This window comes from Hippocampus bargibanti, linkage group LG18 (genome assembly GCF_051943395.1).
Source record: "Hippocampus bargibanti isolate YZ-2025 linkage group LG18, ASM5194339v1, whole genome shotgun sequence".
Lineage (NCBI taxonomy): Eukaryota > Metazoa > Chordata > Actinopteri > Syngnathiformes > Syngnathidae > Hippocampus > Hippocampus bargibanti.
In genome coordinates this window covers 11,573,846-11,595,008 of record NC_142751.1, presented here as the reverse complement: position 1 = coordinate 11,595,008, position 21,163 = coordinate 11,573,846, and the positions used below count along the sequence as shown (strand labels likewise).

The 21,163-nt window shown below is 41.6% G+C and overlaps 2 protein-coding genes across 7 annotated transcripts in view; one reads left to right on the top strand and one right to left on the bottom strand.

The window, feature by feature from the left end:
• The window catches only part of LOC148884652 (ARF GTPase-activating protein GIT2-like), an 11,067-nt gene extending 2,688 nt beyond the window's left edge, over positions 1-8,379 (bottom strand). The window contains exons 1-17 of one of the 4 annotated variants that reach the window (XM_089020192.1): positions 8,166-8,378; positions 7,285-7,418; positions 7,071-7,198; positions 6,838-6,943; positions 6,584-6,670; positions 6,358-6,488; positions 5,335-5,429; positions 5,216-5,261; positions 4,846-4,897; positions 4,694-4,766; positions 4,492-4,589; positions 3,796-3,907; positions 3,424-3,563; positions 3,193-3,345; positions 1,861-2,073; positions 1,624-1,713; positions 430-506 (exon numbers count right to left, since the gene is read on the bottom strand). In XM_089020192.1, coding sequence (XP_088876318.1) covers positions 430-506; positions 1,624-1,713; positions 1,861-2,073; positions 3,193-3,345; positions 3,424-3,563; positions 3,796-3,907; positions 4,492-4,589; positions 4,694-4,766; positions 4,846-4,897; positions 5,216-5,261; positions 5,335-5,429; positions 6,358-6,488; positions 6,584-6,670; positions 6,838-6,943; positions 7,071-7,198; positions 7,285-7,418; positions 8,166-8,217 — 1,787 coding nt within the window. In that variant the 5' untranslated portion in view covers positions 8,218-8,378. Of the gene's footprint in view, positions 1-429; positions 507-1,623; positions 1,714-1,860; positions 2,074-3,192; positions 3,564-3,795; positions 3,908-4,491; positions 4,590-4,693; positions 4,767-4,845; positions 4,898-5,215; positions 5,262-5,334; positions 5,430-6,357; positions 6,489-6,583; positions 6,671-6,837; positions 6,944-7,070; positions 7,199-7,284; positions 7,419-8,165 lie in introns of all 4 variants that reach the window. The other 3 variants (XM_089020193.1, XM_089020190.1, XM_089020194.1) reach the window with 3 other exon arrangements.
• Positions 8,380-9,920: 1,541 nt separating this feature from the next.
• Positions 9,921-21,123, top strand: sgsm1b (small G protein signaling modulator 1b). 3 transcript variants are annotated; one of them, XM_089020189.1, is made up of 25 exons: positions 9,921-10,089; positions 10,187-10,230; positions 11,481-11,556; positions 14,190-14,352; positions 14,423-14,575; positions 14,661-14,728; positions 14,866-15,008; positions 15,076-15,207; positions 15,333-15,457; positions 15,528-15,595; positions 15,660-15,823; positions 15,896-16,025; positions 16,093-16,240; positions 16,311-16,375; positions 16,464-16,609; positions 16,806-16,934; positions 17,007-17,183; positions 17,292-17,360; positions 17,672-18,736; positions 18,961-19,085; positions 19,176-19,258; positions 19,412-19,521; positions 19,589-19,685; positions 19,764-19,970; positions 20,051-21,123. In XM_089020189.1, the coding sequence occupies exons 1-24, from the start codon at positions 10,083-10,085 to the stop codon at positions 19,940-19,942; spliced, it is 3,666 nt and encodes a 1,221-aa protein (XP_088876315.1). In that variant the 5' UTR covers positions 9,921-10,082; the 3' UTR covers positions 19,943-19,970; positions 20,051-21,123. The 3 variants fall into 3 exon arrangements, with proteins under 3 accessions (XP_088876315.1, XP_088876314.1, XP_088876313.1); XM_089020188.1 differs by having other exon boundaries at positions 9,923-10,089; positions 16,114-16,240; positions 19,764-19,931; XM_089020187.1 differs by having other exon boundaries at positions 9,924-10,089; positions 19,764-19,931.
• The last annotated feature ends 40 nt before the right edge of the window (positions 21,124-21,163 follow it).

The following is a 21,163-nucleotide window of genomic DNA, read 5'->3' as shown; positions in this document are numbered from 1 at the left end:
GGTGCTTTAGACTAACTAATAAAGCGCTGGTCAGACCTCTGGCAATGTTTTTTCTTTTCCACAAGGGGGCAGAATTTCCCTGTTTTCCATGTTAGTGCTTTGTTCCACCTTCAGCTGTTGTTAAAGCGCTATATAAATCAATATGTATTGTATTTTGTACAATTACCCCCATTTCAAGCTCGGATAACTCCAGACCCATATAACTTAGGAATTAACTCTTTTTTTCTGATGAAAGAAGAGAGATTAATGTTTCTTACACTGAATGGAATGTTTATGTAGTCCTAAAACTCAATATTCTCTGGGTCCCTGCAATTTTAGTGAAAATGACAACAACCCTGGCACTGAGGTGGACACATTTTTGCACATTGTCTGGCAGTGAATGAGTTAATATGTCAGTTTGACCCCCCCCCCCCAAAAAAAAATTCTTACCCAGTATCCTCTGGTTCAGCGAGGGTGGGCGTAGTCTCACAGTTGAGCATGGCGCTGTGTGTCTCCAAACTGCAGCCCTGTGGGGACACCAAAAAATTTACATTTGATCCAAATACGCAGATAAAACCACGCAATCATGCACAGAAGGGACGGCAAGCGAAGGGATGCAATCAGTTAATGCAAACAAATGCCGGCATGAATAGTAAACGGCCATCAAGCTCTTTTAGCTTTCTTTCAATGACATTTGGACATTGAGTCTGGATTTAAGCGACTCTTGTTTCAAGGACAACCGACACCATTTTTTTTGGTTCCTAAGTGACATCAGAAAAACGTTTTATAGCATCGAAAATACCCAAAACACGCAGGCTGATATTTGTAGTCAAATGCAAAACATCAATAAAAATTAATTATATTGTCCAAAAACGACTTGAAAATGCCAATGCCAAGTTTCAGAAGGTCCCGCCCCCTTGTTCGTGACGTCACGCGAGGACGTCTTCTTGCCTTGCTTTAGAATCAAAACAATTGCGTCAGATTCGGAGAAGATGCTTTCTTGTTACTCAGCCAGTTATGAATATGATTCAAATAGTTCTGAAGAGGAAAGCATAAATGTTTGCAACCGATTGAAGAAGTCCTTCCGTCTCCCAGAAAATGCACAAGATGGCGCCCAAGCTCTGTTGGAAATGGGCTGATTTGTCTGCTGGGAATTTGTGTCAACTAGTATCAAATTGTAGTCTTGGTGCAACACACAACGATTCACCATCACGTTATTTATGTGTTTTCCTTCTAATTTCGCAATCAACACAAAGTTTTCAGACCAAACAAAGTACCCAAAATGCATTGTGTGTCGCTTTCTCGGTCAGGGGCGTTCCTTCAGTCAGGTATTGTCATCAACTCGAAAACAAGACTTCCTGAATATTCAGCGCGAGTCTTAAAACGTAAAATCTAGCTATATGCGGTGGAATCTTTGTAAAATACGCTCAGTAGAAGTCATTTCAAGTGATTTTACAAATTATGGACACAACTTGTCCGTAGGCGTCGGTTGTCCTTTAAAGAAAAAAAAAAAGTCATAAGCGAGCAAGTCAAGCCAAGCTGCTTTTCAAGACGTCAAATGAGAGGCGGCTAGCATCAAAAAAGAAGGTGGCGGCATGAAGGAAGGGGGCAGGGTGCTTTTTGTGGAGCTCTCCAGTACTTAACCCTTCGAGATCTCTCATCCCGCGACCAGGACAGGGAGGAGGGGAAGGATGGGAGGGAGGAAGCGGCCGTTCCCAAAGGACCCCTCCCCATCTAGAAAAGGGTCACGACAAGTTGAACCAACTCGAATTAAATGAATGAATGGGGAAAAAAAAAAACACCACCAGCTCCAAGCCAGCCATGTTTACTGAGTCACATCAACAGCCGAGCAGGATCCCGCAATACCCTGATGGCGCTTACGTTGGTCGGGAAGGGTTGTAAGACGACACCGTCCTCCCTCCGAGAGGCGTCGTCACGATGGGGGGATTGTCTGGGGATGGAGCCGGTCTCGTACATGGACATGGCGCGTCCGCCGCCGCGGGTTTGGCGTCGGCCGAGGGGCCCCTGGACCTGGTGCTGGGAAGTTGGGGTCTGCCATCGCAGAGTCGTGTTCTCCGTTTGCAGGGAGTTCAGCTGGGGGGGGGGGGGGGGGTGCAGAAGAGGTGACGATGCAGGATCGAGGGGGGGGGGGTTTAATTTATTCACTGCCATTCACAAATGTATTTGGAAATTGAAAATATGACGTAGAGCGCCAATCCCGAATCTTTCGGGTTGTTTTTACATGCTTGGGTGCCAGTAAAGCACTGGCCATGGTCTCTGGCAATGTTTATTTTCCTTTCCACAAGGGGGCAGCATTTCCCCTTTTTCCATGTTAGCGCTTTGTTCCAGCTTCAGCTGTTGTTAAAGCGCTATATAAACCAATATGTATGTATTGCGTTGTATTTGGGAGCAGCCACCCCCATTTCAAGCTCAGATAACTCCAGAACCCAGAACGGACAACAAATTAACTCATTCACAAATTTATTTGGGAATTGAAAATGTGATGTCGAGCGCCATTCCCGAATTTGTTCGGGTTTTGTTTTTTTTCTCATTTGGGTGTCGATAAAGCGCTGGTCAAACCTCTGGCAATGTTTTTTCCTTCCACTAGGGGGCAACATTTGGCTTTTTTACATGCTAGCACATTGTTCCAGCTTCAGCTGTTGTTAAAGTGCTATATAAACAAATATGTATGTATTGCATTGTATTTTGGACAGCCGCCACCATTTCAAGATCATATAACTCCAGACCCTTATCATTTAGGAATTAACTCTTTTTTTCTGATTGAAGAAGAGAGTCTAAGGTTTCTTGCGCTGCATTGAATCTTTATGTAGTCCTAAAACTCAATATTCTGTGGGTCCTGGAATTCGAGTGACAATGACAAAAACCCTGGCACTGGTGCGGACACATTTTTGCACATGTCTGGCAGTGAATTAGTTAATAACGAAGGAAATTACAGCTACATCTTATGGGAAAAGCTAGCTAGCTTTCTATCTATTTGAGTTACTTCCGGGTTGACTGCTCACCCACTGCAAAACCTATCCTGTGACTGTAAAGTGACCTTGAGAGTTTGGAAAGGCGCTTATAAATGAAATGTATTGTTATTATAAAAAGCCTTGAACAGCCCAATCATTGTAATTTTTTCCCCGCCCAACTGTGGGAGAATCCGCGTCGACATAATCAATTCACATCCGGATTGAGAACTTAACTACTAACCTTGCCCTGCATGGCTCGCAGTTCTTCACTCAAGTGACAGTTGACTTTGAGAAGCTGCTGGATTTTGGCTTCCGAGGCGGTGAGGGCGCTTTTCACATCCATGAACTCCTGAACCGTAATGGGGCCATCTGACATGTCGGATGACTCCGAGCTCTGGTACATGTTTAACAAAATTCTATTAATCACTTTTGGGGAAAAAAGCTGACGAAAAAAAAGACAAACTTGGGAAACCTTAGTTCTCCCATCCGTGCCGTTGTCTCTGCGGGTCGCGTCTTGGACTGGATCTTCATCCGAAGCCACGCTGTCGTAGTCGGGCTGGTCGTTGTCGTGGCTGTCGTTGTTTATTCCTTGCAGAATCAATTCCACACTCCCTGTCAGAGACATTTGATGACAAACAGTGATGTTGTCATTGTTGCAGTAGGGGCATGCAATTAATTACAATAGAATTATGATTTAAATTCTGCAGCCCCCCCCTCATACACTCACACATACATTTTGTCATGTATTTAATGTCTATATATTCAGCTGTGATAGGCTCCAGTTACTAGAGACAAAAATAAGAATAAACTAACAATTAATCAAGGGCTAAATGAATTTTCGCACCTTTAGGACTTTCACAAGAGTTTCCCCACTGGCGACGTTTGGCATCTGTCAGAATATCGATGACCAAGGTGGCAAATTCATGTGCGCTAAACCTCGCCAACTTTTGACGACCCTGTGGAAGGAATTCATTCATTTAAATACATATACATATACAAATACAAGTACCTATACAAGTACCTATACGCAAATACAAATGAGAGTACAAATGTGAATACAAATGCGAGTACAGGTACCTATACGAGTACAAATACAAGTACAAATGCATGTACATATACATGTACATATACAAGTACAGATGCATGTACATATACAAGTACAGATACAAGTACATATAAATTGTCATGGACATATACATGTATATTTACATTTAAATGTACATCTAAATATACATCTACATATACACGTACAAATACACATACAAATTACAAACAAAAACACACAAACAAAAACAAAATATTAAAGAATACAAATAATAATAATAAAAATAAAAGTAAAAAATTAATAAAATAAAACAAATTACATTTAAATAAATAAAATAAAAGTCAAAATATAAATAAATAAATTAAATAAAATCAAAAATGAATATTAAATTGAGATAAAAATTCACATAAAAATAAAACGCACACACACACACACACACACACACAAAAACATAAATCCAAAAAAATAATAAAATAAAAGATGCACAAAACTTGCTTGGTTTCTGGTGGACGAATATTCGGGGTTGACTGGCAGGAAAGGGACCACCGTGGTGTCTGTTACCAGCGTGCTGTGGTTCTGAGTGGCCAAACACACTAGAAAACAGGAAAATTAAGGTGGACATAAAATATATATATTTCTTAATTCTGAGTATACTAAGAGTTGAGTATTTGGTGAGTATTTTTTTTCTGCATTATACCTGCGTCCGTTTCCCGCCTGTCCACTTCGTCGTAAACATCCATAGCAAGCTCTTCAAACTGATGGTTCCTTAGCTGGAATTGAAAAACAGAGTAAAAATCAGTAAAGCAAGCATATGAACTTCATTATATGGAATAGAACACGAGGCCTTACAGACTGGAGCTTCTTCTTGGCGGCTTTTGCAAATTCGGATAAATCTAGACTGCTTCAAAATAAAATGAGAATAATAATTAAATGCTTTCAAACCAAAGAAGAAAACCAAAAATTGTGCACGTACAGTCACAAAAAAGCTACTTACTTATTCCTGTAGTCATCAAAAGAAAGCAGTGTTGGAAAAATATTTGTCTTGAAATTTAACTCAAAAGGAAATGCATGTAGTATCTGTGTTTAATATAACAGTTTTTTTTTACTCGATAAACTATTGATAACATTACTCCCACATTTAAACACTGTGATTGTGGAGCCTTGAGATGTATGTTTAAACAGCTTTTTTCTCTCCAGTTAAATATAAAAGTAGGTGTACCTGTCTGCCATTTGAGGGATGATGAAGTGTTGGCCAAATCTGTGATCTGTAACCACATCATCATCGATGTCAAACTCACAACCGTGAAGCGGGAGTACATTAGGGTCAATGCTTATTACCTGGTCTTCGTCCACAAAGGTAAAATGTTAAGCGATCGGTGAGTTCGTATTGGATCTCCACGAGGCGCTCGGCTAGTTCCTGATGCCCAGCTTGTCTGAAAAATCAATTTTGGAACATGTAAGATATATAAATAAAGTAAAGTACAGTACAGTAATAAAAACTGGAGGTCGTGGTCGTAAGTTTGGGTGCTCGTAAGTCGAGCCAGTCGTAAGTTGGATGTTACCTGTAATTGAATGGTTCTCATTACATCACGTGTATGCTAGTTTTCTAGCTATCGAGCTGGCTATCTAGCTGGCTACAGAGATAGCTATTTTCTGTCTATTAGCTATTTGGCTGTCTATGTATTAGCTAGCTAGCTAGCTATTAGCTATTTAGTGAGCTAGCTATCTGGCTGGCTATCTGTTAGCTCGCTGGCTAGCTTTCTATCTATTTGAGTTATTCCAGGTTGAGTGAACGCTGGCGCTTGTGGCTGCCGCTGCTCACCCACAGACAAAAAATTAAAAATTAAAAATTACTAAATAAAAAATTAAAAATTTAAAATTAAAAATAAAACAATAAAGATGAAATCTAAATGAAATATAAAGCAAAGTACAGTAAAGTGCAGTAAAGTACATTCAATTAAAATTAAAATACGAATGAAATAGAAATGAAATACAAATGAAATAAAAATGAAACAAAAATCAAATAAAAAATAAATTAACAAATAACTAAATAAAACCGCTGGACTATAGATTTAAAGGGAAATTATATACAAGTGCTACATGGAGGAAGCCATAAAATGGTAGGGCTGAGCATGCTGGCCTACTGAATTATGCTTCAGTCTTACAATCATTGAATTAGTCATCTGTCATGTGACATCTCATCTCGTGTTCATTGTTTCAAAGACCCCTCTAATGGTGGCCCACAACCACTTTTTTCCCCCATTTTCCGGCTCTGGTTAAAATATTAAACTAAAAATAGTACACACGTGTTTTTTTTTCTCCCTCTAAGCCTGTAATTGACACGTGTTAGCCTGTCTTTACCTAGCGTAGTCAACGGGGGTCTTCCCACTGGAGTCAAGAGCTCCTGGATCAGCTCCATACACAGCTAATAGCTCTGCTTGTAATAATTGTCCTGCTTTTGCTGCTATGTGCAGTGGCGTGTTTCCTTTCTCCTGTTCAAAAAGAAATAAATAAAGCGTATAATTAGCAACATGATATCACAAGAAAAGGAAACAACACAAACAATTGTCGGGATAGTAGCATTTACCGGATGGAAGAAGTTGGCCTGCGCTCCCAGGGATAAAAGTCTCAGGCAGGTCTCCAGGTTCCCTGTTCGAACGCTGGAATGCAGTTGCTGTACAGAGAGAGAGAGAGAGACAGGTGAAGTTTGGCTTTGATTTACAATGCAGGTTAAAATCCCCCAAATCCTATTTAGGGCCTACAATAGCTTATTGTTTTAGACTGTTTATTTCCATATATATTTAAAGAGAGGCATTCGTGATAGGACATCAAAATTCTTACCTTGCTGAGATCTTTTGCGGTCACACTGTCATCCTCCCGACAAGGCATGCGATGGACGAAAGCCAACATCTGGTATTTGGCCTTAATGAACTCAGTTTTATTGGGACTGGAGAGAGTTGATAAAACGTTGTGAAAATAAAATCAGGATCACATTAAATAGGGGGACTTATCTTTAATTGACACTTCAATTAGTTGCAACGTAATAATATCATCAGTAAAATGCAGTCACTTACTGAACACGATCTTGAGGATTTGCTTTACGCTTGCCACTAACTGAGGAAGACGATGAGGAAGAAGAGGGATCCAGAAGGCTGTGCTCCCATATGGAATTAGCTCCATTTCCATAAAGTGTCTGTACCATCTAAAACGATTCATTAAACTTTTCATGAATATGTTTGATACGCCACCAGCTAAAGGCGTAGCGCTATCGGTAGCACCAAGGATCACCTGAATTTGGGACGGGGGCCACACTGAGTGAGTCAAATGGCGGACTTGGGAACTGTGACGTCCCAAACCGCGATGGATGCTGCAACATTCATCGCAGATCAATACGCCTCGGTTAACGGAGGCCCAGCGAGGCTCTGTAAAACACATATGAGGTGGAAAATAAGGTTTGTAGTCAGTTATCCTTGTAAACACTTGACATTCATGGGAGTTGGTTAAAGTTTATATTGAGACTTAAACACTAGAGAGCATGTATTTCGCCTACAATGCAGGTGTCAATGGTAAAATAAACAACTTTACTGTAAATGTAAGTGACCTTGAGAGTTTTGAAAGGTGCTTATGAATTAAATGTATTACGTACTATTATTTGAATTATTATTGCATCAGTGTAGGTTCATGGTTGCTACAGCGCAACAGTGAATTGTACAAATGCGATTTATGTTTCCTAATGAGAGTTAAGCTAGCAGTTTCGCAGTTTGCTACATGGATGAGTGCCTGACAATTTATTCCGCCCCTTGAAATATTATCGTAAACATTATATCGCTTTACTGGCCTTTTAGCAACAAATGTTCATCGCCAGTTCATCTACAATCCAAAGCACAGAGCGTTGACAGCTGTTGAACATAATAGACCATTAAACGAAATATCGCGAGAAGCAGTAAACTTCGTAACATCTCGCGCACAAATATAAGCAATAACAAGACTACGCACACGTTTTAAACTACAATTGTAACAACTGGAAGACATTACGTGTAGTGAATGAGCTATGTGGTCGTCAGGATAATCATATGAATACAGTATAGGCAAACATTGCACGCTTTATATCGTGTTAGAAGCAAAAGGAGGTTAGCACGGCGGCTAGGCAGTTAGCTTGTTTGACATACCCGGGGCGCTGCAGTCAGCGCAGACCTCTTTGCTTCGCACTCGCTTTGACATGCCTCTTACAGACGCTTATTCAAACAAAACAGAAGAAGACCGAACAACAGGTCGTGATCCAGTCGAGCCGCAGTCGATTATGGCTGTCGGGAGAAAAAAAGCAACAGCTCCCTCACTCTCTCAGCCCATCTGCCCTGCCTACAGTTGAACAAAGATGGAATGGCACCCGTTCCGCTTTTCTAGTGTGCCTCCTTGTTTGTTTCCTCGCTCACTTCCGAGTCCTGGACGTCCACTTGACCTGCATAATTTTTGAACCGTATTAAGGAAAAATACGATTGACAAATAATTATGTCACACTAAATTGTATAATAATTAGTATTGACTTTAATTCGTTAAGTGATAAAGCTTGTATCTCAAAGCAACGTTTCACATTGAAATTAATATTAGTGCTGTACAGATGAGCTGAAAGGAGTTGAGGTATCTCAATTGTGTTTATGCTGTCATAGAAATGAGGTGGGGGAGTGGGCACTTCAATGCATGGTGGATCAGGTTATTAATAATACAATACAGACAGTACAGTACATACTTTGCTTAATATATTTGATTGACAGAATATTCACACCAGATTATCCCTGCCAATCAGAAGTCTTCATTGATGCACTTTGTGACAAACACTGGCAAGTGTAAGCGTGTAGACTACATTTAGACACTGTTTTCCAACTTTATTTCCCCACCATGGCGACATCTTATCGCGCATGTGCACGCTATGCTTTTATCAATCCGACCGTATGCAGCGCTGAAAAAAAATATATACGATTAAGAATTACTTTTGCTGGTTAGCCGTAACAATAGTAGCAATTGATGGCAGCATAGTCGTTGGCTAACAGCAATTGAGACTAACTGGATTTGAGGCAAAATGGTCTTTGTAAGAGCAGTTCGCAATATTGTTTTCTGTATAAAAGTTGTAACATACCGTACATCATTTAATATGATTTAAAAAAAAATGTGTAAAATATGGGGAAACATACGTTGATAGGTATGTAATATTGTATATTTTGTGTGGTTTTTAAGGCTTATTTAGTTGTAAATCATGTTTTATGGGGACCTGGGAACAGATTATCCTCATTTTAATGGTTTCCTATGGGAAATTAATTTTTGGGATACACACTTGTCGCCTTACACACTCTGTCTGGGAACCAACAAAGCACTTCACATAATAGTCAACACAAAGCAACATAATAAACACAACAGGAACATAAAATTCATTCCTGAAACCAATTATTTTCACCAATACTGTACTTAAGATGCACTTGTATGTGAATATGGGTTGAATCTAGCGATCTATCTATTGGTTATCTATTAGCTAGCTAGCTAACTTTCTATCTATTTGAGTTATTACGGGTTAAGTGAACGCTGGCCTGTGTGGCTGCCGCTTGTCACCCACAGAAAAAAAATGCTCTGACTGTAAAGTGACCTTGAGAGTTTTGAAAGGCGCTGAGAAATAAAATATTATTATAAACCCTTCAAAAACGGCGAACCCCATATTCTTTCATCACATTTTGTATTGTTCTGGTTGGCCAGCAAAATCCCATTCACCCCCCTCCCGCCCCGGCTTCATTTGGATAATTGCAACGACTCTGCTTAATGAGGCACCTACAGCACGGTAACCTCCAACGCTGCTACTAAAAAAAAGACGATTTTACTGTAAAACCCCCACCACCACCACTGAAGGTCCCTCCAAGCCACACGACCGGTTATCGGGCCGGTGGGGGGTATGATACTGTGTCTTTAAAGGGGTGTTGGTCGACGGAGAGGTAGCACATAGGTTTAATTTAGTCGCAAGGAACACGGAGTACGCTTTTCCCCCCTGTCCAAGGTTTGTCGAACTCATAGAAAAGCAGTTGCCATCCGTGCAACCTGCAACCATGGGAGGTAAGCCTTGTCGACTCTTATGAACATTCTTATGATGCATTGAGATGATCTGCGAATGCACACATGCAGTATTGATTGTGTTTATATGTCGCGACAGAAGAGGAGACTCGTCAGAAATTGCTGCGTAATGTGAAGAAAGAGGTACGGTTGTGCGTGGAGTGTCACTTGTTTTTTTTTTGGCATGAATCGGCGCAGAAGCTAAAAAAATGCACGCTGTATATATATACCCGTGATGTTGATGATGCTGGTGATGACGATGGTGCTGATGCGCGTACATTCACGCGTGCGACATTTTCCATTCCCCTTTCATTGCAAGGTAAATTATAGTGAAATTTCGTTTTTTTTTTATCGAAAGGGGAGCAGACGGAACCTCAGTGTTGATTCCCCCATAGGGAGATGCGAGGGAAAAAAAACAGCCATGTTTTTTTTTCCTTAATTCCCAAGTGAGAATGCACGCTACTTCCCCCTCACCTGTGACTCATTGCATCTCAAATATGCACACGAGGAGGGGCTGCTTTATTTATTTTTTATATTTTATAATATCATTCATACAGCCCTTTGTTGGAGAGAAAAAACTAGAAACTAAAACACTGCAAACTATGATGATAATAATAATAAATGTAATTTCTAAGCACCTTTCAAAACTCTCAAGGACACTTTACAGTCACTGGATTGTCTTTCTTAGCACCTGATTTTGTCCTTTTAGTCCCTTTTCAATTCTAGAAACTAGAACATGTCTGCATTTATTAGCACAACATGAAGAAACGTTAACAATACCAGTAATGCACACATTTTATTTTGTTAAACAACGTTCAAAAATGATACCAAAAAATACAAAATGTCCCTTTATAAAACATACCTGGGAAAAATATAGTCCAAATGCAGATTTGAGCTCCTCTCGTAGCCATCTCAGTCCCCAGACCTCAACCCCATTGAACACCTGTGAGAGGGGCTAAAGAGCATAGGATGCAGGTCACAGGAAAGTCAGTGGAGTAATGTCAATGAAATGCGAATATTTTCACAGTTTCGGCATTGTTATTGGATTTTATGCATCTTCTGGCGAGTCCGTCTTTCTTGCTGGTAGACAGTATATCAGTCATGCAGATAAAAAAAATGAAGAATAGTACTTTAAAATATCTTAAGATTGTGTACTACGATTCACGTGGTATACTGAATATGCCTAATAAGTGTTGTCTCCATGTGTTACTCCACCATTTGTGTTCATTTTTTTTTTTTTAAGTTCCTAAATGGCAACTAGCGATGCTAACTGTTAGCATGTCAACAACATTTTCCATTATAGGCATTAAGGATCTATACAAGATTTTTTTGATTAGGGTAAAAAATATCTCTGATAGAGCGTGAATAAACACTGATGCTTCTTTGTCCCATAGGTGAAGCAGATCATGGAGGAGGCGGTGACGAGGAAATTTGTGCACGCCGACAGCAGCCACATCGTTTCATTCTGCGGTAGAGAAAAAAAAATATATATATACGAGCCCGTTCTTCTAACAACAAAATGGCAGCCGACTGTTTTTGTCCTATATTCCCCGCCCCCAGTCTTTGGTTAAAGCCACGTGATTGGTCAAGAATGTAGCAGTGGGGGGGGTTAAACATTAAAGAGACAGGCAGACGACAGTGAGTTTCAACTTTGATAGTTCAAAGGCAGAGTGTAGACTGGAAGGTTAAAATATCGCATCAATCAGGTGCAACAAACAACCCGCACGAGCCATCTGTACACTTGATGCAAAAAAGCTAGCAACCCAGCTAAACAGAACACAATTGATGAGGAACAAGGTAAAATTATCAGAGAAAGCACCTACAAGGGATCATTCCTCAAGATGGTGAAAGAAGAAGGTTACGTTCCTCATCAAGTATTTAATGCTGAGGAAACCAAACACTCCATTCCATCAAGCCATCATAGACCATCACAAAGGTGAATTAAACGACTTTATTATACAGTACAGTTTATTTATTTAATTATAATACCATAGCACATTTATTATACATAAAATAAGGTATATTTTGTGTAGTTTTAAGGCTTAGAAAATTATGTTTTATGGGGACCTGGGAACGGATTATTCTCATTTTAATGGTTTCCAATGGAAAATTATTTTTTTGGGATACACACTTTTCGCCTTACACACTCTGTTTTGGAACCAATTAAGTTCGTAAGTCAAGGTATCACTGTATCTATCATTTAATAAAGGCAGAGCAGTTACTCATCTCCAGTTACAATTACAGAATACAAACGCTCGCCAACCCGTCCGTCAGGAATTTTCTATGGGGTTGAACGTGCCATTAATTATGCTTTGAGAATTAATTAAAATAACCTCGCTTGTTTAACTACATATGCATGAAATGACTTACAAGGTCTTTTAGCATGAGCACTGGTGGCAGCTATCACCCCCCACCCCCACCCCCCGAAAGTAACCACGGTGCCTTTGCCAAAAGGTGGCCAGATAAGAATTTTAGTCAGATAACACCCCGGGGAGCTGTTGATGCTAACTAGGAGCGAGGGGTGTTTGTGCCTGCCTGTGTATGTGTGTGTGTGTGATTCACATCCCTCATATCCTAGCAACAGTGTTTGGGTCCATTGTGCCACCTGTGCTTACCTTTCACCAATTTTTCTTTTGGACCGACAGTTATGAAATCACACTACATGTATGTCTCTCCACATATTAGGTTTGTTTTTTTCCCCCATCGACATATTTCAGCTATGTTTTAATTCTGAAAAAAAAAATGCTACTGTGTCAAATTGCATACCTGTCAACTGGTTGTATTTGGCCGTATTCTGTACGATTTTTGCACATTTTTAGTTACTACATACGGCATACAAAAATGTTTGTACGAGAAATGAAAAAAATTGTTAAATATAAATGAGATATTTTTGATTCTGTTTTCATCATTAAATATTAACAGTAATATTAATTCTAACAAATATCGCTACTCGTAAAAAGCTAAGTTGCCAACCGAGTAAACAAGTCCCTGCGTAAAGTCTCAAGAAACAAAGTGGAATTTTATTTTGAAATTATTTAAATTAAACATTATACCGCGTTTTTTTTCCGCCGCCGTAATATCATTCATTTTTTTATAAACATTATATACATCATAGGACAAATTCAAATGTGTTTTTTTTTTGCTGTGGATAAATATTCCATTTGTCCACAGCAACAAAAAAAAGCCACAATGCTCTCCAACAAAGAACATACTTTATTATTGCTAAAAATATGTTGAAAATTGTTAAACGTATTAATGTTTACATGTGAAATTGCACTATGAAATATTACACATGCGTATGTTTTTTTTTTTTCTCAGTAAGGAAAAATTGAGCCGCTAGTAGTCACAGTGGCGTGCAGGTTGACAGGTATGAAATTGTGTGTTGAGAAATAAACTAGTGTGATAAATTTTTCTTATCAATGTGTAATTAAAGGTTATGGATGTCAATTTCGGAGGTGGGGAATGCTAAAGAATTTCTGTGGACGCACCCTTCTCCCACTCCATCAACCCAACAGTCGACACAAATAAAATTTCCACTCATTAAAATACAACAGTGGGTGTCCGTCATGAATTATGGCAGCCCAGATTTTGGTGCAATGGCCAAAATTATTGTTGAATATGATACGTGCATTCAAGGGGCTGCCACCCTTACGAAGATTTATTTTAAATTTCTTCCTTGCACGAAATTACAGAGCATGACAGTATTATTGCCCTTCAAATGTTTTTCTAAACACAAAAATGTATTATTAGTAGTATTATAGTCATTTGCTAGCTAGCGATCTATTCACCATCTAGCTGACTGGCTAGCCATCTATTCACTATCTAGCTGGCTGGCGAGCTATCAATTGGCTAGCTAGCTAGCTATCTATTTGGGTTACTTCGAGGTTGAGTGAACACTGGTGCGTGTGGCTGCCACTGCTCACCCACAGAAAAACTTATCCGGTGACTGGAAAGTGACCTTGAGAGTTTTGAAAGTGGCTTAGAAATGAAATGTATTATTATTATTATAAAAACAAAGTGATTGCTCGCAGCATAAAACTTAAATTGGGGGCAAGGAACAACAGCATTGAGGGGAAAAACAATGGGTTCAAATGTGTGTGTAGCTATCGTGGAGGCCTGTGTGCTACACGGGCTGAAGCGGCGTATCGCAGGACTGCTGTGCAGCAATAAGGTGGCGGCGCTCTTCATGAAAGTGGCCAAAAACTTCACACCGGCAGAGCAACTGTGCCATAAAGTCCAAGAGCTGGAGCAACGTATTGAAAACAGGTGCTAAATCACCTCCGTGCAATGATTGCGTTGATTTTATTTGGATCTTAAATCTCAATATTTCTTCCAGCAAACAGAACAATTCCTCGCAGGGCAACGAGTGCGGTCGACGGACCAAATTGAACAACCTTCCACCTCAGGCCCTGAAGCACTTGTGGATCCGAACGGCTTTACTGGAGAAGCTCCTGGACAAAATCATCTTGTATTTGGTGGAGAACTCCAGGTTACTATTTGCATATATTCTAATATATCCAATATATGTTAGTCGAACTCATATGCAAGACATCTTGTTGTATTTCCACCTGTAGCACATTTTATGAGAAAGAAGCCATGCTGATGGATCCAGTGGACGGACACATTCTCGCATCACTATTGGGTAAATTTAATCGGTGTTAAACCTGGGCAAGTGTCAAAACATCCAATTACAAAATTGACACCATTTGCCAGATTGATAAAACATTTTTTTTGGTATACACTAACTCTGGTGACATGTTACCTGACGGTACCTTACAGTCGGTCCCTGCGCGTTGGAGTACACCCAAGTCAAGACCGCCGACCATTTCTGGACGGACCCGTCAGCTGATGAGCTCGTACAGAGGCATCGAATCCACAGTGGTCACTGTCGACAGGATTCTCCTTCCAGGAGGCCTGCCCTGGTTCGTTAATCATTGATTGAGAGTAATTGAAGCATCTCATCCTCATTTTTTTTGGTCACTGAATTAGATTCAAAAGAGGCAGTCAAGTGGCAGCATGGACGACCGCCCTCTGGTATGGGCAAGAGAGTATGTGGAATCCCTGCACCAAAATTCCAGAGCCACACTACTGTTTGGCAAGAACAATGTCCTGGTGCAGCCGGTACGTTGGATACAACTGCCCATTCCACCAGTTCCAGCACGAACGAGAGATGTACCAAATACGGCTTTGTGCACCCTGACTGTGCCAGATAAACTGACCTGTGCATTTCCACCCTGTGTTTCCAGCGGGACGACATGGAGGCCATTCCTGGCTACCTGTCCCTGCATCAAACGGGAGAACTGATGACACTCAAATGGACGCCGAATCAACTCATGAATGGCAACGTGGGGGAGCTGGATTCTGAAAAGAGGTAGGCCCAAAGGCGAATTGCTCTAGTAAGGGAAAAACAGGTTTTCATTAGTTCTACCCATCTACGACAGTGTTTACTGGGATTATGCCATGACGATCCGCTTGGAGGAGATAGTCTATCTCCACTGTCACCAGCAAGGTACTTCATTTCTAAGGTTGGTCGAGTGGTTAATGGCCGCCAACTTTGAAACCTTGCCTTCCAGCGAACTGTGGCGGAACCCTAGTGTTGGTCAGCCAGGACGGCATCCAAAGACCCCCTTTGCACTTCCCCAAAGGGGGTCACCTGCTCCAGTTTCTCACCTGCCTGGAGACTGGCCTCCTTCCTCACGGCCAGCTAGAGCCGCCGCTTTGGAATCAGAGAGGAAAGGTACGAATGAGTCTTGGGTTGCACGTAAACAGTGTTGGGGTGAATTGAATCGTGTTCGGTTTTCATACGTAGGGAAAGGTTTTCCCCAAATTGCGCAGGAGGAGCCCGCATAGTTCATGCGATTCTGTGTCTGATAAAGAGGATGACGAGGCCACGGATTACGTGTTTCGGATCCTCCTTCCAGGCAATCAAATGGAGTTCAGTAAGTTAGATAGATGGACGATGATCGTAATCAGGTTTTGACAATTAAAGATTATGACTCTCCTTAGGTGGTCTGTCATTCTCTGCAGTGCCCTTAGAACTGATGGACCAGGGTATGAACATGTGGCAACCGCCACCCAGAAAGTCCTCTGGCTCTTCCTGCTCTCAGACCGGATCATCCGATAGTTCCCTACCAAGTGGCTGCAGTCAAGAAAGGTAGGACCAGTGTCTTCTTTCCATATCAAGATCTTGCCATGAATCTCATGACCTTTACGGTGGTACAAAGGGCGCCTCTGAAGCTCCTCTGTGACACCATGAGGTACCAGATCATCTCCCGGGCATTCTATGGATGTGAGTGCTAATTCCACTCCAGCCTTTCTTTGACTACAATAGTTCTCATAAGAACCCCCAACCACACCACCTAACCCCTTCACTCCAGGGCTGGCGTACTGCCGTCACCTGTCCACGGTTCGCACCCACCTCTCTGCTCTGGTTAACACCACCATCGTCTTCTCTGATGTACCCTCGGATGCGCGGGGAGGTCTCTCTGCCGACGTCTGGGCCACATTTCTCCAGGACAGCTCCGTAAGAATTGTACAGAAAGGGGTTATACATTGTTTTTTCATATCGATCAACAGACACCACGTCATAAGCTAATTGCTAAAGAACTTATGTCAAATGTTCGGGCCTATTCTGAACTGTTTAATCAAGGAGGGAAATTGTTGGAATTTAGCGCAATTAATGCCCCGTTACATATGTTAAAAAAAAAAACTAATTTCAGGCCTACGAGGAGCTTGAGATACACAGGCTGGTCTATTTCGGAGGCGTAGCACCTTCACTGCGCAAGGAAGTCTGGCCCTTCCTGTTGGGACACTACCGGTTCACAATGACGAAGAAGTGCAGGCTTGAGGTATTTTGTTTTCCTTCATTTCGAAATCTGGATCCAGTATTGATGTTTTTTTTGTTGTTGTCTGTGGTTCAGATTGATGAGGCGATGCGCCTCATGTATGAGCAGATCATGAAGGAATGGCAAGGCTGCGAAGCTATCGTGCAGCAGAGGGAGCGAGAGAAACATGCGGAGGCCCTCGCCAGGTGTTTGTCCGGCAATAGTGTCGAGCAAGCGGCGGCGGTGGAGCAGGATTCGACAATTAGCACAGATGTGAGTTGATTGAATAGCGTCCATTTGTCAAAGGGGAACTGCAGTAGTGTTTGTAATTGTCTGACATGTAAAGTTCTGCTTTTTTCCCCTCTCCCCTTATCATTGCAGTCATCTCTATGCAGCAGCTCAGATCGGCAGAACATGCGCTCAAAAAGTGACTCCAGTTGTAGTGGGCCGGTAAGATTCAAGGGTTGCGCCAGTTCCAGGAAGAGACATTTAAGACATATTTGCTAATCGGCGTATCCAGCGCAACTAGAGCCATTTTCAGAAATTGGCAGAACAAAACATTTTCATTTCACACTTGATTGGACGGGCAAGCACTCCAAGAGAGACTTAATATTTGTCTACAAGCTATTCGGTCGGTTTAGCGACATATTGTTTCTAGATCTGTTGACCAGAACATTTGGAGCACATTTTCACATATTAGCAATTTAGTTCTATCTTGCATCTGCTTTTCTTTGATCACTCCCCTTTCTTCCATCCGTTAGGTGTTTGCATCAGTTGATACCGTGGATCTCACAGAGGTGAGGCCAGACGGAGTGGAAACAGAGCATGAGAGTACATTAACAGGCATCTCAGCTGCTCCAACGGAGTCTGGAAACCTATTCTGTGAGAATGGAGCGAAACCAGCGGTGGCTTGCGACAGCTACCTCCTTTTAACGGAGCCTACTTTGACATTTGTGACCTCTCAGCAGTCTGGGAAGGCATCGGACATCTTGAGTGAAGGAGAATCACTGCCAGGGATGGTCAAGGTGCTCGAGTCAGCCCCAAAGGAGAGTCTTTCGCTGAGTGAAAAGATGGAGGGCGACGAAGCCGAGGAGAAACCTGGAAATACTAATACTGCAAAGGCACTTAGTGACCTAAGAGCACCACTGGAGAATACCAACATCATTAAGCTGGAGAAAGAGATTCAGAATGAATATTTCCAAGCTCCACCACTTGGACAGACTCTTCAAGCACAAACTCGACACAATCAAGAAAATGAGTCGTCTGAAAACAACGATATGGCAACCATCGGGAGAGATCTGGAGAGTTCTGAAAAAGAAGCATTGGACAGCCTACGCTCGCAATTGTTGACTGCATGTCTCTTAGAGGTAGACAACGCTGAGTCGATAGATTCAGGGTCATCCGAAGCCAGAACTTTGTCGGGGTTCTCAAACTCACCAGTCAGGCAAGTCCTGGACGCTCTCCAGTCAGCATCTCGCGGGAACCTTTCCCTATCGTCCCATTCTTGGCAATCCCCGGATTCTGATGACTCTCCATCCGCTCTGGAGATGGAGGACATTCCTGCCGGGGTGGCTTGTTTAAACCTCGAGACACTGAACACCAGGACCTTGACGGTACTTGCGGCCCCGCCCGCTTCTCTGGCTCAGAGAGCCAAGCTGACACGTGAGGATCTTGTAGACAACGCTTGCAATACTAGTCCCGAAGACACTGACCAGGGGCTGTCTGAAGATGAGCCTGATGTAGAAAACAGGTTTGGCGCACCGCAGTCTGTTGAAGCCGTCGTAGAGTCCAGACGGGAAGACTCTTCGGCTCAACAAATCTACCCTGTAAGTGTGAACTGGGAGCACGGAGAATAGCCACCAATGATGGATTTGAAAGTTCAATTATTTTTTTAATGTGGAGAAAAGAATGCATATGAACTACCCGTTTGTAAAGATAATCAAAAACTGCATTGGTGCGGTGTCCCGGATTCTAGAGATCAGTTTCCATTGGCCTTTTAACGAGTAATGAAAGTAATGAAACTTGCTGACCTATTTTCCTCTCCTGGCAGCAAGAGACCATGGACATGTACCTAATCAACTTGCATCGCATTGACAAAGACGTCAGACGATGCGACCGCACATACTGGTACTTCACTCCGGAAAACCTGGACAGGCTGAGGAATATCATGTGCAGGTAACGATCACATACAGCGATCGGATGTTGAATTTGAATTCTATGGCGATTTTTTTTATCACTCGTTGGGGCTGTTCCGATGTTTCGTAGCTACGTGTGGCAACACTTGGACACGGGTTACATCCAGGGCATGTGCGACATACTGGCTCCCCTGTTGGTTATCCTGGATGACGGTCAGTGTTTGGTCATATTTGGGCTCTGAGGATTTAGTCGAAGGTCATCCAATTCTTTACCGCCGTAACGAAACAATTTACCACAATTTTCAGAGGTTGATGGTTTCATTCATGTTACTAAATTGGGCGTTTTTGTTTGGTTGCGCCAATCAGAGGTGATGGCGTTTAGCTGCTTCACCGAACTGATGAAACGGATGAACCAGAACTTTCCTCATGGGGGCGCCATGGATTCTCACTTTGCCAATATGCGCTCGCTCATTCAGGTATGAGGATGTTGCGCAAGTCAAAATTCTGCCAGATTTAAGATCATTTTGTTTTTCTGCAAACTAGATCCTGGACTCTGAGTTGTTCGAGTTGATGCAGCAAAATGGCGACTACACCCACTTCTACTTCTGTTACCGATGGTTCCTGCTGGACTTTAAAAGAGGTGCTGCGTCAAACTTGAATTGGGTTGGGATCTTCTTGAGCTAACCCAGGATTTCTCTCTCTGTCTCTCTCTCATTAGAAATGGTGTATGATGACGTTTTCTCTGTATGGGAGACCATCTGGGCGGCGGCGTACACCACTTCGGAGCATTTTGTGCTGTTCATCGCACTGGCGCTGGTCGGAACGTACAGGGATATCATTCTGGAGAACAACATGGACTTCACTGACATCATCAAGTTTTTCAACGGTACAGTATAAAACGTGGTCTCACTAGCTCGACAACTAGGTACGTTCTGATAACATTTCAAAGGAAGGCAGGTGTTTATTAGCATTGCAATGTTTAACGTTTGACTCCCGTTTTCTCAGAAATGGCCGAGCGACATGACATCCCGCGGATGCTCACAATGGCTCGAGACTTAGTCCACAAAGTGCAGACACTCATAGAAAACAAGTGATTCAGGACTCTGCTCTTCATGTGCTATTTTTGTCTGAGTATCATTTTTTTAAGTGTTAAATGCAGTAAGGGTCATAAGTGGTCAAAACTGAATGTCAGCTGAACTCTTTGGAGTGTCTCCCATCTCTACCGAGGGAGACGGTAAAGCCCAGTTGATTGATTTATGAGTGTTAATGTTCACCTTGTGAATGTACCCTTGTCCAAACAGCTTCAGGATGTTAATTTTGCCTTAAATGTTTCCATCTTTCAGGGATACAAAGTTCAATTTGAAATCATACCTTTCTAACAGCATCGGACGCAGAGCTGGTTTTGATCAGGATACCTGTATAAAATAAAAATCAGGATAACTTAAAACAAAAAAACAGGAGTGATGTGAGTGCTGGAAGTGACGTGTCACTGGTTGCCATTTTGTCTGTCAATAACTTAATATTTTAAGTTTGTAGAAGGTTCTTGATGCTTTTAAATTTCTGAGTAACGCCTTTTCTATTCAAATCACTTTTTTTTTTCTGTATTAGTACCGCTTGTCTGCAAAGAAAAATCCACAATTGTCAATTTGGGTTCTCGCTTGCCCTTCAAAGTTTCAATCGAAATGAATGTCGACATCTATGTGCTGTACAGTGTATCCGTACATTGACACAATATCATTTTCTGGTTTTATGGTCAACTTCTTGACGTTCACTGGTAGTTTTGCAGTGGTTTGTGATTTGAATCACTGTTTGATAGCACCAATGTTTCATTTTCATTCCTTGTCGCGACGTTGTTAGCTGCTGTTTTATTTATCTTCAAATTCGCTATATCCAATGTGAGATTTATTGTACCTTTTAAATCCTGCACATTTATCAAATGCAATACGGTGTCTTTACCTGACCATGAACAGAGTTCAGAAAAAGAAAAAAAATCAATTGAAGACTAATTTTATTTATTTTTCCTGTCTTAAAATGTTACTTGTTAGAATTTATTGTGGATTAAAATATTCTATTTTGCATTTCGCGTCTTGTTTTCTTGAGCTGCGGCAAATGATGACT